This window comes from Ovis aries, chromosome X, assembly GCF_016772045.2.
Source record: "Ovis aries strain OAR_USU_Benz2616 breed Rambouillet chromosome X, ARS-UI_Ramb_v3.0, whole genome shotgun sequence".
NCBI lineage: Eukaryota > Metazoa > Chordata > Mammalia > Artiodactyla > Bovidae > Ovis > Ovis aries.
In genome coordinates this window covers 16,467,812-16,484,383 of record NC_056080.1, presented here as the reverse complement: position 1 = coordinate 16,484,383, position 16,572 = coordinate 16,467,812, and the positions used below count along the sequence as shown (strand labels likewise).

At 36.8% G+C, this 16,572-nt stretch overlaps 1 protein-coding gene across 2 annotated transcripts in view; it reads left to right on the top strand.

The window, feature by feature from the left end:
* The window catches only part of BEND2 (BEN domain containing 2), a 74,820-nt gene that overhangs the window by 32,055 nt on the left and 26,193 nt on the right, over nucleotides 1-16,572 (top strand). Inside the window, exons 3-8 of one of the 2 annotated variants that reach the window (XM_060407399.1) lie at nucleotides 600-742; nucleotides 4,686-4,760; nucleotides 11,096-11,200; nucleotides 11,695-12,100; nucleotides 13,759-13,881; nucleotides 15,357-15,467. In XM_060407399.1, the coding sequence (XP_060263382.1) occupies nucleotides 600-742; nucleotides 4,686-4,760; nucleotides 11,096-11,200; nucleotides 11,695-12,100; nucleotides 13,759-13,881; nucleotides 15,357-15,467 (963 nt within the window). The remainder of the gene's footprint in view (nucleotides 1-599; nucleotides 743-4,685; nucleotides 4,761-11,095; nucleotides 11,201-11,694; nucleotides 12,101-13,758; nucleotides 13,882-15,356; nucleotides 15,468-16,572) is intronic. The other variant, XM_042242274.2, reaches the window with a different exon arrangement.

The window sequence follows — 16,572 nt, the reverse complement described above, 5'->3', positions numbered from 1 at the left end:
AGCAGTTAGGACTCATGCTCTGTTCATTTGTTTTCAGCACTTATGGTGTTGCCTTTAGATTGTAAAGCATTTGCTTCACAATTTGGAACTGTGTTTGTTCTGGGTTCTTATTCCTGCTTGTGGACAATGCTGCTACTGCTAAGTCGCTTCAGTCGTGTCCGACTCTGTGCGACCCCATAGACGGCAGCCCACTAGGCTCCCGCATCCCTGGGATTCTCCAGGCAAGAACACTGGGGTGGGTTGCCACTTCCTTCTCCAATGCATGATGGCAAAAAGAGTAAGTGAAGTCGCTCAGTCGTGTCTGACTCTTAGCGACCCCATGGACTGTAGCCTACCAGGCTCCTCCATCCATGGGATTTTCCAGGCAAGAGTACTGGAGTGGGATGCCATTGCCTTCTCCCTTGTGGGCAATAAAGTCCTTCAATTTTTAGAAGTTTATCCTAAATCAGTAATAAAAGAATTCTCATTTTGTTGCTCTCTAAAATTCAGCTAGAACTCCAATTCAACCTGAGTTGGCATTCCGAAAACATATCCATCCATATTAAATTTATTAAAGCAGTAAGTGTGTTAAGTAACTTTTTTATGCATTTGCTTTTCAGACATGGAAGATTTTGCAGCATTAAATAGCCAAGTAGTTTCATGTCTGGCATGTTTAAAACGAAGTAACCCTGACTCAGAGGAAGTGGAGTCTGTGCCATTGTGCAAAAAAGGGCGACTCTCTGTTCCAGAAGACAATCGCATGGTTTGTACAGTAAAGTGAAAATTTTTCTTTTTTTCATTCAGCTTTATTTCTTTTAATAGATTGAGTTTAATTTCATACAGTGAAATGCACAGATCTTAAGTATAACTTGAGATCTTAAGTTCAATGAATTTCAACAAATATGTATGCTCCCTCTATCAAGGTAAAGAATATTTACATCATCCCAGAAAGTTCCCTCATAACTGTTCCCAATAAGTCTCCATCCCCTTGAACCTTGAAATACCATTCTGATGTTTTTTTCCATCATCGATTAGTTTTGCCTGTTCTAGAACTTTACAATAACTAGACTCACACAGTGTGCATTCTTTCATGCCATGGTCTCTTTTCCTTAGAGTAATGTTTTGAAATTCATCTGGTTGTAGCACTATTTCATTTCCATTTATTACTGAGTAATATTCCATTGTATGAATATCTATGATTTGTTTATTCATTCTCCTTTTGATGGACATTAGGGTTGTTTCCAGTTTTTGGTTATTACGAGTAAAGTGGCTATGAACATTATTATGGGAGTCTCTTTGTCAACATATGTTTACATTTAATTTGGGTAAATCCTCAGAAGTGGAGATACTGGGTCATAGGGTAGATTAAAGTTTATAAGAAACTGACAAACGGTTTTTTGAAGTGGTTGTGCTGTTTTACATTTTCATTATATTGTGCTATGCTTCTAGATCTCTGAAATGAATAAAATAGATTATTAAATTGCTTATAGTTAAGTTTAACAGAAAATAAAGTGATTTACTTACATAAGGATGAGGATAGTAATACCACCTAATTAGTGTAGGCAGTTCTTTTAACTTCTATCAGCCCTGATGTTTTAATCTTTGGGGGATAGTATTATTTGCCTTCCAAGAGCCATGGTTTTTGACGTATTTATGTGGAAGTACTTTGAAAAGCATAAAGTATTGTAGAAGGGTAAGATGACAATATTGTTTTTATACTAATCTATTATAATTCCATAAAATTTTTACTGCCTAATAAATTTGTAATGCGGGGCTAATTCAGATCATTTTAAAAACAAAGACACTGATAATTACTTGGTATAGTTCTATTAAAATTATCCTTATAGTCCACAATTTATCCTTAGAATAAAGAGTTATAATAATTAAATCAAATGGCTATTTGCTGTCTGTTTACTTATTTATACTGTGTTTTATTCCAAAAAAGGATTTAAGATGTCTTAGAGTAATTTTATTAAGAAAAACAGGTGCTTAAGTGCTTCCTGCTTTGTCCACAGAGTGTCACTGTTGGATTATTTGAAAGTTAAAAGTCATACACCATTTAGTTCTTTGTGGTTAGAAATACTTGTTTTTAAAGCAGTTCTGGTACCAGATTACTAGAAGACTAGTCTTTCCATCCTGAAGTACATAAGGGGTTAAGCTTAATAGAAAATGTTGTCTTAAGTATAGTTGACTTAATGAGAAAACAGTTCTGGAAATATCTTTCCATGTTATTGTAATGCTTGCAATGGGCAGAGGTCCTTTAGGCCTTTAATGCTTGTTGTAAGCGAAATTGAAGCCTTTTCTTTCAATTCTTTCTTTTGTATTTCCTTTTGGTTTATTAATAAATCCTCCCTATGTAAGAACATGAACACCTGATTGTGAAGAAGGTGGAAGTGTCATTAATGAATGTACATCAGACTGAATATTTTTGTAGTATTAATTGATAATTGCCAAATGTATTCACATTTACTGTCATAAAGAAAGTGATTAAAATTCTTTTCAGCTTTCATTTACTGTGGAGTTACTCTGAACTTGTGAGCCCAAGGAAATATTTCTCTTACATGAGTACTTTACCATTTTATTTTCCTCTTTTCCTTATCTAATAGAAATTCTTAGCAGTTTTGTACCTTGCTTCAGTAACTTTTCTAATTTTTGAAATGGTTTTAGATTTATGGGGGATTCCCTGGTGGCTCAGATGGTAAAGCATCTGCCTGCAATGCAGGAGACCTGGGTTCGATCTCTGGGTCAGGAAGAGCCCCTGGAAAAGGAAATGGCAATCCACTCCAGTACTCTTGCCTGGAAAATTCCATGGATGGAGGAGCCTGGTGGGCTACAGTCCGTGGGGTTGCAAAGAGTCAGACACGACTGAGTGACTTCACTTTCTTTCACTTAGATTTATGGAAGAGTTATGAATATATTACAGAGAGTTCTTGTCTTTCACAAAATTTTCCTTAATGTTAACTGACCTGCATAACTTAAAGTTATGGTAATTGTTTAACTACAGTACGGTTTTCAAAACCAGGATATTAACATTGGTACCTTACAATTAGCTAAACTGCATCCTTGTTTGATTTTCACCATCCCCTCTCCTCCAGTCTTTTTTCTGTTCCAATCCAGTATTCCTCATTGACTTTAGTTGCATCTTCCAGTTCGTGACAACTCCTTAGTCTTTCCTTGTCTTTTGTGACCTTGACCATTTTGATGAATGTACTAATCATTTATTTGTAAAATGTGTCTCTTGATTTTTGTATGTCTGATATTTTCTTTTGAATAGATTGAAATTATGCAATTTGGCAAGAACACCACATACACCATGTTGTCTCCTCAAGAATCATATCAGGAGTTTGAGCTGTCCATATGTCTTTTTACTGATGATGTTAACACCGATCATCTGGTGGTCTTCTGGATTTTTTCATTGTAAAATTGCTATTTTTCCTTTGTAATTAATAAATATTTTGGGAAGGAGTATACTTTGTGCTAATATCCTGTCCTCAACTATTTGCTCTGTGTTGAGTTGCCGCTGCTGCTGCTGCTGCTGCTAAGTCACTTCAGTTGTGTCCGACTCTGTGCGACCCCATAGACGGCAGCCCACCAGGCTCCCCCGTCCCTGGGATTCTCCAGGCAATAACACTGGAGTGGGTTGCCATTTCCTTCTCCAGTGCATGAAAGTGAAAAGTGAAAGTGAAGTTGCTCAGTTGTGTCTGACTCCTAGCGACCCCATGGACTGTAGCCTACCAGGCTCCTCTGCCCATGGAATTTGCCAGGCAAGAGTACTGGAGTGGGGTGCCATTGCCTTCTCTGGTGTTGAGTTAGCTCATGGATTTTATTTGCAACATTTACTACTGTGGTGTTTGCCTATTGGTGACTTTCTGTTTCCCTTATTTCTTTGTATTTATTAAGTGGAATTAATTTGGAAGGAATAACTATCCTTTCATCCCCATTTATTTATTCAGTTATATATTTTATATCAATATGGACTGGTGGGCATTTATTGTATTATATACATTATAATCCAATATTGCCACTATTTTATCGATCAAATTTTACAGCTTTGATGATATATTGAGAGCTCCTCTGGCTCCTGTGACCTTTTGACATCATCCTACTTCTTTTTTTAGCAATTCCATATTTTCTGACATTACAAGGTGTTCTAGCCTCATACATACTTTCCCTGTCCCAGCTCTGGAATTCACCTCTCTTTCAATTCACCTCTGGTTCCTTTTATTGGAGAGAGGTATTTAGAAACCAAGCTCTGGACGCTAGGTGTGTTCATTGATACTCTTGTGTAGCAAGATCTTAGTCCCACTTAATAGATCTTAGTCCCACTTAGTAGACAGAGCTAGGAAATACGTGTGTCTACTAATCCAGCATATACATACATTTATGGGTGTGTCTGTTTGTATGTATATTATAAACTGTTCATATGAATATTCAGGAGCTTTTCTTAATCTTAGCTTCTTATATAATAACTTCATTCTTTTATCCCTCTTTTTTTTAGCCCTTTTTTTAATTGGCTCTTATCTTTTTCATCCTCATGATTGTGGGGTTTGGTTTTACTTCATCTATGCTTTATATTGTAGATTTCTGAAATACTTTTGAGGTAAAAAAGAAAACAATTAATATAGAGCAAAGTATATATTTTTAGTGCTTTGTTTGGTTCCTAGAGATATTAAGTATTGACTTACTCATTTTTCTGATATTAATAGGAGAACAATGCAGCTGAAAATTTATTTAATGGAAATCGTCATAACCAAATTATTGAACTCCAACGCTATTGTCAGGTATCAAAGTTGTGTCTTAAATGTAGTTTTCCAAAATATTGATTATAATTTTCTTTACCTCATTTAATGTCATTGTACTCATTTTAATAATAATTATTTATTTGGCTGCTCTGGGTCTTAGTTGCAGCATGTGGGTTCTTCCATCTTCACTGTGGCCTACAAGGTCTTTTAGTTGCAGCATGGGTGTCATTGTACTATTAATAGAAATTTTGCTATGCCAAGTTCTCTATGATTATTCATTCCATTGTGATACTTTAAAAATATCTACTTAGAACAACATTCCTAAGTGAAAAACTTGAAATAAAAACATGGTTTTTGTTTTCTAAAAAATATAGCCCATAACTGGTCAAATGTAGTTAAGTGTCTTTCATCTAGACTGTTCAATACTGAATTTCTCCAATATTCTCTTTTAAGGAAGTTGGCTGATTTGGATGAAATTTATTATGCCTAAATGCATGTTAAAATACCTCAGTTGAAGCAAAATGGCAGCCCACCACTGTTTTTTTAATGAGTATATCTCATATAATTTTGGGGGGATTTTGTAAAAATTGACATATTGGTGGAGACTGATAGAAGAATGTAGCTATCAAGGATTTTGTGAGCTGCATAAAAAATAAATGTTTCTTAACACATAACATTTATTTGATACAATGAACTAACATACTTTGAAAAGTAAGAAGTGTTTATGAGAGTCTTTCTCATTATCACTGTTGAGAACAGAAGTGGAACACTTAAAGGGGACTGTGGTGTCTTCTGGGGAAGGATGTGTAGAGAGTGGGAACGTAGGGGCCAAGTAGGGAGTTCTGATTTTGAGCAGTGCTAGCCCAGCCTGCTTTACGTCAGCATCCATGAGGTTGAAAGAGGTTGACACAGCTCTGCTAGGACCTTCTGAATGATTGTGCAAGATGTGGTGGGATGGAGCATCTCCCATAAGACACACCCAGCTTTCAGAGTCACAGCCCTGCAGTGGGCCCTGGGGGATCCTCTCCATTTCTCCTCCTGTGCCTGCTCCCTCCTGTCTTCAGCGCCTTCCCTTCCCAGTCTAGGCCACATGGGGCAGCACTTCCACCTGTTCTTTTTTATCCTTCCCAGCATCCCCTTTAGTAAAACCCCAGCCCTGCCCAGCCAGGCTGGGAAACAGAGGGGAGGACATCTGCTGGGAACTGATGACCCTCAGACAACCCCAATCCTTCTCGCTTACTTCATGGAGAAAATGGGGAAGCGTGGAGCAGAAATCCCCTCCAAGTCCCAATTCTTCTCACAGCCCACAAACTTGCCTAGTTCCATCTCTGCCAACCTCCTTCCTGACCACTGGAGTCGGAAAAGGGTTCCCCCTATAAGGCTAACACTAACACTTCCTCTGGTTTCTGCATCTGATCCTCTTTCCCTGTGTTCAGACACCTCCCTTCATCCATCACCCGCCTCTCTCCTGGATCTTCAGCCTCTGTCTCTGTCACTCTCAGCATATTCAGTCTTCCACTGTTATTTTGTTTAAATCACTTCTTTTGGCCTCCTATCTCTCTCTAGCTGTCATCTTCTCTCTCTGCTTACCTTTATAACCCAGTTCTTTAAATGTCATTTATGTTATCTAAGTACCTGACTTCCTGTTTTTAGCTCTCTTTTAATCATAAAAGTAAAACATATGCACGCCGTTCAAAGAAAAGTTAAAGAATAGAGAATGGCTTAAATGAAAAATTAAAGAATAGAGAATGGCTTAAATGAAACATGAAGTCTTTTTTTCTCCACTTTTGGCCCTATACCTTGGAGGTAACCACTTTTAATAGTCTATTTTAAATTCTTCTTGTACTTTCTACCATTATACAAATAATACACCCTATTTCTTTTTGTGTTAACTGTTAACTTATCACTTTGAAAAATTAGGAATTTAGCTCTTTCATCTTCCCCACTCTGAAATTAGTTATACTGATATTTATAGTTTATTGCTCTCTGTTAGTTTTTGCTATTAAACTTATATTACCTGTTCTGTCAGCTTTAGACAGCAGTCTTTTGACTGTAATCACACCCCATTGTATAAGAACCAGACATTCGCATTCCATACACTGTCCTCCATTTATCTTCTTTCTAATGCTCATTTCTCACATTCCTAACACTGACAAATATATAAATTCTGCTCTGTAAACTATTAATTAGCCTTCCATGTTTTAGATACAAATTATTTATAGAAATAAAAATTAATCAGTACATACAGTGCTGGGATTTTATAAACATTATTTTCTGTACAACCAAATGGTATCTTTGGCCTCACAGGGAAACATATATCTTTATTTTTAACTGAAGCATAATTGACATACAACATGATATTAATTTCAGGTGTACAGTGTAATGATTAAACATTTTTATACATTACAAAATGATTACCACAATGAGTCTAGTTATCATCTGTCACCATACAGAGTTACAAATTTTTTTCTTATGATGACAACTTTTAAGATGACAGCTTTTCTTATGTTACTTTCAAATTTGCAATATAGCGTTATTGGCTGGAGTTGCCATGCTGTACATTACAGTTCCATGACTTATTTTATAACTGGAAGTCTGTATCCCTTGATCCACTCTACCCGTTTTGCCCACCCTGCAACAGCACTCCCTCCTGGCAGCTACCAAATGTTTTCTGTATCTATGAGTTTTGTTTTGTTTATTAGGTTCTGCATGTAAGTGAAATCATGGTGTTTGTCTTTCTTTGACTTATTTCACTTAGCAATCCATGTTGTTACAAATGACAAGGTTTCATTCTTTTTTGTGCCTGAGTATTTTTCCACTGTATGTATATATACCACATCTTCTTTATTCATTTGTTCATTGATGGGCAGTTAGGGTGTTTCTGTATCTTGACTATTGTAAATAGTGCTTCAGTGAACGTAGAGGTGCATGTATCTTTTCAAATTAGTTTTTCATTTTCTTTGGACAAATACCTAGAAGTGGAATTGCTGGATCATATGGTATTTTTATTTTAAGTTTTCTGAGGAACATTCATGTTATTTTCTGTAGTGGCTGTGCCAATTTACATTCCCACCAAAAGCACTGGAGGGTTGTCTTTTCTCCACATCCTTGCCAACACTTGTTATTTCTTGTCCTTTTGATAATAGCCATTCTGACAGCTGTGAGATGATATCATGTTGTGGCTTTGATTTGTGTTTTCCTGATTAGAAATGTTGAGCATCATTTTCATGTGCCTGTTGGGCATCTGTATGTCATCTTTGGAAAGTCTGTTCAAGTCCTCTGCCCATTTTTAAATCAGTTTGTTTGTTTACTGTTGAGTTGTATGAGTTCTTTATATATTTTAGTTATTAACCTCTTATCAGATACATGATTTACAAATATCTTCTCCCCTTCAATAGGTTGCCTTTTTATTTTGTTGATGGTTTCCTTCGCTGTGCAGAAGTTTTTTTTTTTTTTTTTAAGTTTGGTATAGTTCCATTTGTTTATTTTTTCTTTTGTTGCTGTTGCCTTTGGAATCAGATCCAAAAAAACTTTGTTAAGACTGATGTCAAGGTACTTTCTGCTTATGTTTTCTTATAGGAGTTTTGTGGTTTTTGGTCTTACATTCAAGTCTTTAATCTATTTTGAATTAATTAAGAAATATAATCTTATAAGTTGCTAAGTTGCTAATTTTCTACTAGTCAGGGTCCTAAGCATCAAGGTCAATGGATCCTCTCTTGTCTTCCAACAGCGCTCTGAATCATGTCATATTCTAGTTGGATTTTATTTGAACAGTGATTTTTTTATTTGTCTAAACATTTTCTTATATAGAAGATTATTTCTTTTGGAGTTTCTGCTGACTACTTTTGTTGAAAGGAGAAATATGCCCTTTTATTTCTTTGCTAGGATTTTTGAGCTTCAGAGTCATTTCCATGTTGAATACAGTCTGCTTTCTTCTTAATGTAATTTTTTCCCCACAAATCCTTCCTGTTATAATTTGCACCAATTACTTTAGAGGCACAACTGTCATCTCAGTGCTTCTTTTGACTGCCTGCTGTTGGATCCCATGGCTTCTTCATCTTGGATTCCCCTCTTGCTTTCTTTATAATTTTCTCTGAGTAGCTACTTTTTAAACATTTTTTTCCCCACAGAAAGTTGCATAGGAGTTGAATTTTCAGTCTTTGTATATCTGAAATTTTCTTTGTGTCCCTTTATGTCTCTTATGCCCCATATTTGTCCCACATGCTGAGTATGCAATTCTAGATTCAAAATTACTTTCCCATAGAAATTCTATTCTAGCATCAAGTGCTCTTGAGAAGTCTGTTAGTATTATTTTTTTATAGGTGAAATTTTTTCTCTGGCTTTGGAAACTTTTAGAATCTTTATTTTTTTCCCATGTATCCATGGGCCCTTTTCAATTTGAATATTTGTGCCATTCTTTAGCTCTGGTAGAATTTTTCTTCATTTCTTCCTTTCCATATACTCTATTCCCTCTGGAGTAATTTTTATTTTATTAAAAAATTAATTAATTTGACTGCATCAATCTTAATTGTAGCATGCAGGCCTAGTTGTCACATGGTGTGTGGGATCTTAGTTCCCTGACCAGGGGTTGAATCCACGTCCCCTGCATCAGAAGGCGGATTCTTAACCACTGGACCACCAGCGAAGACCCTGGAGTGACTTGTAATTGGATGTGACAACTCTTACATCATCCATGTTGCTTAATGTTCATCTCATTTTCTGTCTCTGACCTATGTACAGCATTCTGAGAGATATCCTTGTCTTTGTCTTCCTGATGTTGTGTTTGTATTTTTGGGGCACAATCAATTATATTTGTAATTGTCAGTAATTTGCCACTGTTTTATAGCATTAATATTTTTATTTTATTGTGTGATATCATCCAGAGTGTCTGTGAGCATTTGGATTATTAAAAGTGTTGCTCTGTTTTTGAAATTACATCTTTCTCCTCTAAGTTCCTTGTGCTGTCCACTGGTCCCCCTCTGCTCAGTCTAAATCTACCTGAATGATTTTCTCTATCAAAGGTTTTGCTTTGATACAATTCTGGTTCCCAAATCTATGTCTTTAGCCTCTGTCACTTTTCACGGCCCCAGAATCATGAATATCTAGCCAATGCCTGCTGAAGAACTCAGTATAATGTGTACAAAATCATTTTCTCCATATTCCTTCTCTCAGGTTAACTACCATCATGTCTTTAATTAAGCTGGAAATCCAGACATTATCTTTGACTAGTTCCTTCCCCTCTTTCCCATTAACCAAGTCCTGAGGATTCTCTTTTTATTTTTATCCCCAATTCTACATATGAGAAGATTGAAGCACAGAGAAGTTAAGTGCCCAAGTTCACAGAGCTAATAAGTGGTAGAACTCTAGTATTTGAACCCAACCTTGTCCCCCTAGACCCTGTGCTATTTATCCCAGTGTAATAAGCCAGTGAGTCTCACACTTGATCATGCATTAGAATTACTTGGAGGGCTCTCTCCTAGCGATGAGTTCCTGTATCAGCAGGTCTGAGGTGATGGATTTTTTTTTGCATTTTTGACAAGCTGTGGGTGATACTGATGCTGCCAGTGCATGGACACTGTTCTAGGCTGCTAATCAATTTATTTATTGATATTGTCTATTTTTCTCTCTCCTCAGCTAAAATAGAAGTTCCTTAGGGCAGGAGTTTCTTGTTTTCTTTTTTTTTTTTAGTGTCCACATTCCCAGCATCTAGCAAAGTTGTTCTGACAGGTAGTACGCCCTCAATGAACGTTTACTTGAATTAATGAATAAATGAGGTAGTGGTTCTGGCCTCTTTGTATAAGTGTATTTTTGCCTGAATGAAATTTCTGTGTATTTCAGGATTTTTCATGTTTTATCAGTCACATACTGATTGGCATAGAGGGGCTATGTACTCAAAGGTTTTGTAAGGTTGTTAATTGCATGACTTTAAAATACTTTGAAGCCAAACATCTATTGTATTTGGCTCACTATTCTTTCTGGAATGGGCTGCTGTCTGCCTGTTCGTTTATACTGACATTGTATGGAAAGAGGCTCTTTTGCCTTTTAGCAGATTTAAACATTTCTTTCCTAAAAAGCACCTTCCTTGATGTAAAATGACTCCATCATAAATGTGATGGCTTATAGGAATTGTGATACATTTACTTTCCAGTATTCAGGCTTCTTCAAATGCCTGTATGATATGGAGTAGTTAAGTGGGAGGTTGGGGCACTTTATCTCAGCCAGCTTGGCTCTGGATCACCAACAACCAACAAGAAATTTCTGATGGCTTGAGAACTTTCTTTGATTCTGGCAGTCAAAGTTTGGTTTATTGGTATTTTCTTATATGTTACTGTTTTTTTCAAAATAGGAACACTAAATTTTTCTTATTGTAACAGAATTTGCATGAACTTACTGAAATCATCACTAGTCATATTAACCGCCTTCGTGAAATAGTTTCAGAAATGCGGCGTTCTTTGGGGACACCACAGATGCTACCCTGTGTAAGTATGAGAACATTTTTACTACTTCCATAAACCTATATTTCCTAAAGAACCACTCAGTTAGAAATGAGAGAGAGCTAATAACTCTGAGATTAGCAAGACTGATCTATACTTTAGCAGTAGGTTGGAAACTTCTGTTGGAAGAATGCTAAAGTTTAGATTTGAGACATGATGCTGAATATTTTTGTTTGTAACCATAAGGTATAAAGTACAATCAAACTGTAGGTATGAAGAGGAATAAAAATCATATAATCAAAATTCAGCATTTATACTTGACTGTGGAAAATGATATTGCAGGGAAAATAAGTTATTAATGATTTTACCTACTTTTCAATGTTTATTTGTACTCACAGATGATTTATACTGGCTATGTGTCATTTTAGAGGTCATCTGGATTTACACATAAAGGTTTTGACTGTATACCTCATGGAAAAATTAATGTCTAGAATTCAAAGAAAGGAGCTTAACCCATCCTGTTCTTTTATCCTGGACAGGGAGATGATAACCCATCTCTACCAGCAGAGAGGCAGGAAAATGATGCTGAGACCAATCCAGGAGGAATATCTCTTCAGTCAGCAGCATCCCCTGAAGTGCAGCAACCAGAGCTCAGAGAGAGTCCACCACTTCCCAGGATTGTCTCTACATGCTCATTACAGCCGAATCATGACTCAGGCAGCCCGGATACTAGGCTTGCTCTTCTGTCCATTTTCAATGAAGATGATGAAAGTACTAACAGTATTCTCTTATCTGCCCAGTATTCTCTAGCAGAACCTACAGCATATCTTCCACAAGCAGAATCCAGTCTGCCCGACAACTTTGAGACAGTGAGATATTCAACTATAAATAACAGCATGAACCCAGACAGTGCCTTGCCATCTCTCTGCATCCCTCCCAATTTTGGTGAGTTTGAAATGGCACACATTGTAAATAGCATCTTGGTAACCTAGATTAAAAAGCTTCCTCAGTGCAAACTAGTGCTGGCAGGTTTTCGATTCAATGGACATGAACTTGGGCAAACTCTGAGAGATGGTGAAGGACAGGGAGGCCTGGCATGCTGCAGTCCATGGGTTCACAGTCCAGGAGTCGGACACGACTGGGTGACAGAACAACAACAACAACAACAAAAATACTGAGATAATTGTAGCTTCACATGTAGTTGTGAGAAATAATACAGAGTCATAGCCTTTACACAATTTCCCAAAGTGATAACATCTTGTGAAACTATGGTAAAATATTACAACCAGGATATTGATGTTGATATAATCCATGGGTCATATTCAACTGTTCCCAGTTTGACTTGTATTCATCTGTGTGTCTGTACTTTTCGTTTTATTCTGATTTATCATGTGATAAGGTTTGTATGTCCACCTCCGTAGTCAAGGGACAGAACAGTTCCATCACATGGATCACTTGTGTTGCCTTTTTATAACCATGCCCATCACCCTCTGGTGACCTGGCCCTCTTCATTCCCTTATCCTTAATTCTTAGAAACCACTTATCTATTCTTCATCTCTAGAACTTTGTCACTTCAAAATTGTTATATATTTGGAGGCATATAGTATATAACATTTTGATGCTGGCTTTTTTCACTCAGTATAACGCCCTGGAGATTAAACCAGGTTGTTCAGTAGTTCCTTCCTTTTTATTGCTCAGTACTGCTACTTGGTATGGATGTGTCATAGTTTAACCATTCATCTGTTTAAGAAAATTTAAAGTTTTGTAATCCAGGTTTTTATGTTAGGACTAAGGCTGCTGTGAATCTTCATATACAGGTTTTTGTGTAAATAGAAGTTTTCATTTCTCTGACATGAATACCCAAGAGTGCAATTGCTTGCTATATATTAACCGTGTTTAATTTTATGAGAAACTACCAGGCTTCCCTGGTGGCTCAGATGGTAAAGAATCTGCCCGCAATGCAGGAGATCAGGGTTTGATCCCTGGGTTGGGAAGATTCCCTGAGAAGGGAATGGTAACCCACTCCAGTATTCTTGCTTGGAGAGTCCCATGCACAGAGGGCCTGGCAGGCTATAGTCCATGGGTTGCAAAGAGTCAGACATGCAAAGCGACTGTCACTTTGTACTTTCACCTGTTTTCCAGTGTAGGTGTACCATTTTCCATTCCTGCCAGAAAGATATGAATGATCCAGTTTCCCTAGAGCCATATTTCTGCTCTCTTCCTTGTTCTTTCTTCCTGTTCATGATTCCTTCTTTCATTATATTCTATCTGGTAGGAGATTTTCTTTTTTAAAAAAAATTATTTATTTATTTATTTTGTATTTTACTTTAAAATACTGTATTGGTTTTGCCATACATTGACATGAATCTGCCACGGGTGTACATTAGTTCCCAATCCTGAACCCCCCTCCCACCTCTCTCCCCATATCATCTCTCTGGGTCATTTACTTTAAGAATAAGTCTGCCAAGGGCAAAACCTTTTAGTTTTCCTTTGTGTGATAATGTCTCTGTTTCCTCTTCTTTTCTGAAGGACAGTTTCACTCAGTATGGAATTCCTGGATGAGAATTTTTGTATTATAGCCCTTGAAAACTTTTTATTTGTAGAAACACCAGGAGGAGCAGAAACCAGCCTTGTAAGCAGCACTGAGACAATGCATTACCCAACTTTACAGGAAAATGGCAGTGGCCAGGATACTGTCTCATCTGTCTTCATTCCTCCCAATTTTGGTGAGTTTGAAATGATATGCATTGCAAGTAGCACTGTTTCATCTAGATTCCTTAATGCAACTCCATGGTAGCTCTTTTATATATTATGCTTTTAATCTTGAGGTAATTTTAGATTCATGTGTACTTGTAAGAAATTAGAGATCCTGTTTTTGCTTCATCTATCTTCCTTAATAAAAACATCTTGCAAAACTATAGTAAAATTAAAAAAAAACAGTATACTGACATTGATTAAATCCACATGTGTGTGTGTGCATTTAGTTCTGTGCAATTTTATTTCATGCATCAGTGTGTTTGTTCTGGGCTTCCCTGGTGGCTCAGATGGTAAAGAATCTGCCTGCAATGCAGGAGACCAGGGTTCGATCCCTGGGTTGGAAAGATTTCCTGAAGAAGGGAATGGCTACCCACTCCAGTATTCTTACTTGGAGAATTCCATGGACAGAGAAGCCTGGTTGGATACAGTCCATGGGTCGCAAAGAGTCAGACATGACTGAGCGACTAACACACACACAGAGTCATGATACAGAACATTTCCATCATTATCACAAATATCCTTCATATTGCCCTTTTCTTAACCACAGCTACTTCCTTCTGGTCACCCTTTCCTCCCACCCTGCCCCATCCTAACACCCCAGGCCAGCCCAAAATCGACTTTCTATGATTTTGTCATTTGAATATTGTTATTTAGATGGAATAAGTACTATAGAACCTTTTGGGCATGGCTTTTTTTTTTTTTTTAACTGAACATAGATGGCTCAAGTGGTAAAGAATATACCTGCCAATGTAAGAGATACAGGAGATGTGGGTTTGATCTCTGGGGTGGAGGGATCCCCTGGAGGAAGAAATGGCAAAGCACTCCAGTATTCTTGCCTGGAAGATCCCATGGACAGAGGAGCCTGGTGGGCTACAGGACATGGGGTCGCAAAGAGTTGGACATGACTGAGCACATGCACACACACAGTGCTTGTATCAAGAGTTTCTTCCTTTTTATTGTTGAGTTGTATTCTATGGTATGGGTGTGTAACTGTTTATTTGTTCACCCATTGCAGGACATATGGAATATTTCTTATTTTTCACTGTTACAAGTTTAGCTCTGTGAATAGTCTTTGCCAGCTTTCGCATAAATATAAATCTACATTTCTTTGAGATGAATGCCCACGAGGGCAATTCTGGGTCACATGTAATTCCATGTTTTGTTTTATAAGAAACTGCTAAAATTATTTTTCAGAGGAGCTGTGTAATTTTTCCTTCTACCCATAATATATGTGTGATACAATTTTTCTTCATGTATATTTATTCTCTTTCCATTGTTCTTTCTCCTTGATGCTCAGAGAAACAAGTTCTTTTAGTTTTCCTTCATGTAAGAATATATTTATTTCCCATTTCTTAATGAGGCATAGTTTTACTGCATATGGAATTAATGATTGACAGTTACTGTCTTAAGCACTCAAAAAATGTTTTTACTGTAACTATGCCAGAGGTAGCAGAAACCAGCCTAGAGAACAACCCTGAGACAATGAGTTACCCAACATTATCAGGAAATGACAGTGGCCCGAGTTCATCATCAGTCAACCTCCCACCCAGTTTTGGTGAGTTTCAAATAATATATAGTGTAAGTAGCACTATGTAATCTAGATGCATCAGCAGCCTTAATGCAAGTTAGCAGTAGCCTGTTTTTTTAAATTAAACTTTTTTATTTTAGAATAATTTTAGATTCACATACATTTATAAGAAAAAAATAAACTAAATTTAGTGAACTCACCAAAAAAAGAAATAATATAAAAGACCCCTTTTACACTTGACCCTTTTTTCTCAGTGATAATATCTCGCAAAACTAGTAAAATATCACAATTCAGGTATTGACATTGATATAATACACAGATGTTACTGAGATGTCCCTAGTTTTACTTGTGGTAATTTGTATATGTTTATATTGATTTCTGTCTGATTTCATCATGTAAGTAGATGTAATATCCACAACCATGTCAAGACATAGAAACATTTCCATTACCATAAGGATGCCTCTTCTTACCCCTTTACAGCCACTCCCACCTCTCTTAGATGACCCTCCCCTTCCCCATTGTTCATTCCCTAGCCCCTGGCAAACACTGATTTCTATAATTTTGTCACTTCAAGAACATTATACAAAAGGAATCTTATGGTACTTTGAGGATTTTTTCACTCGGCATAATTCCTTGAGGATTCATCCATGTTGTTGCATGTACAAAACTTCCTTTTTTTTTTGCTGAATAGTTTTACAGGATTTCAATATGCAGTAATTGTTTCTAACCACTCAGCCATGGAAGGATGTTAGTTTCTTCCCCATGGTTTTTAGTATTAAGAGTAATGATGTTATGAACATCCATGTACTGGTTTTTGTATAAATGTAAGTTCTAATTTTTCTGTCTTGAATTCCAAGAGTGCAATTTTTGAGTCTTATGGTAATAGCATGTTTAATTTTGTAAGAAAATGCCAGTTTTCTGGAGAGGTTGTACCATTTTTCATTCTTACCAGCAGTGATCCATTTTCTTTACATTCATATTTCTGTTCTGATTCATAGCTCTTTCTTTCTTCCTGATGCTCCCAATTTTCTTCTTTCATCCTATCCTTTCTGTTTGAAGATATTCCTTTAACCTTTTCATATGAGTAAGTCTGCTAGGGACTGATCGGTTTCTTTTAGTCTTCCTTTGTTTC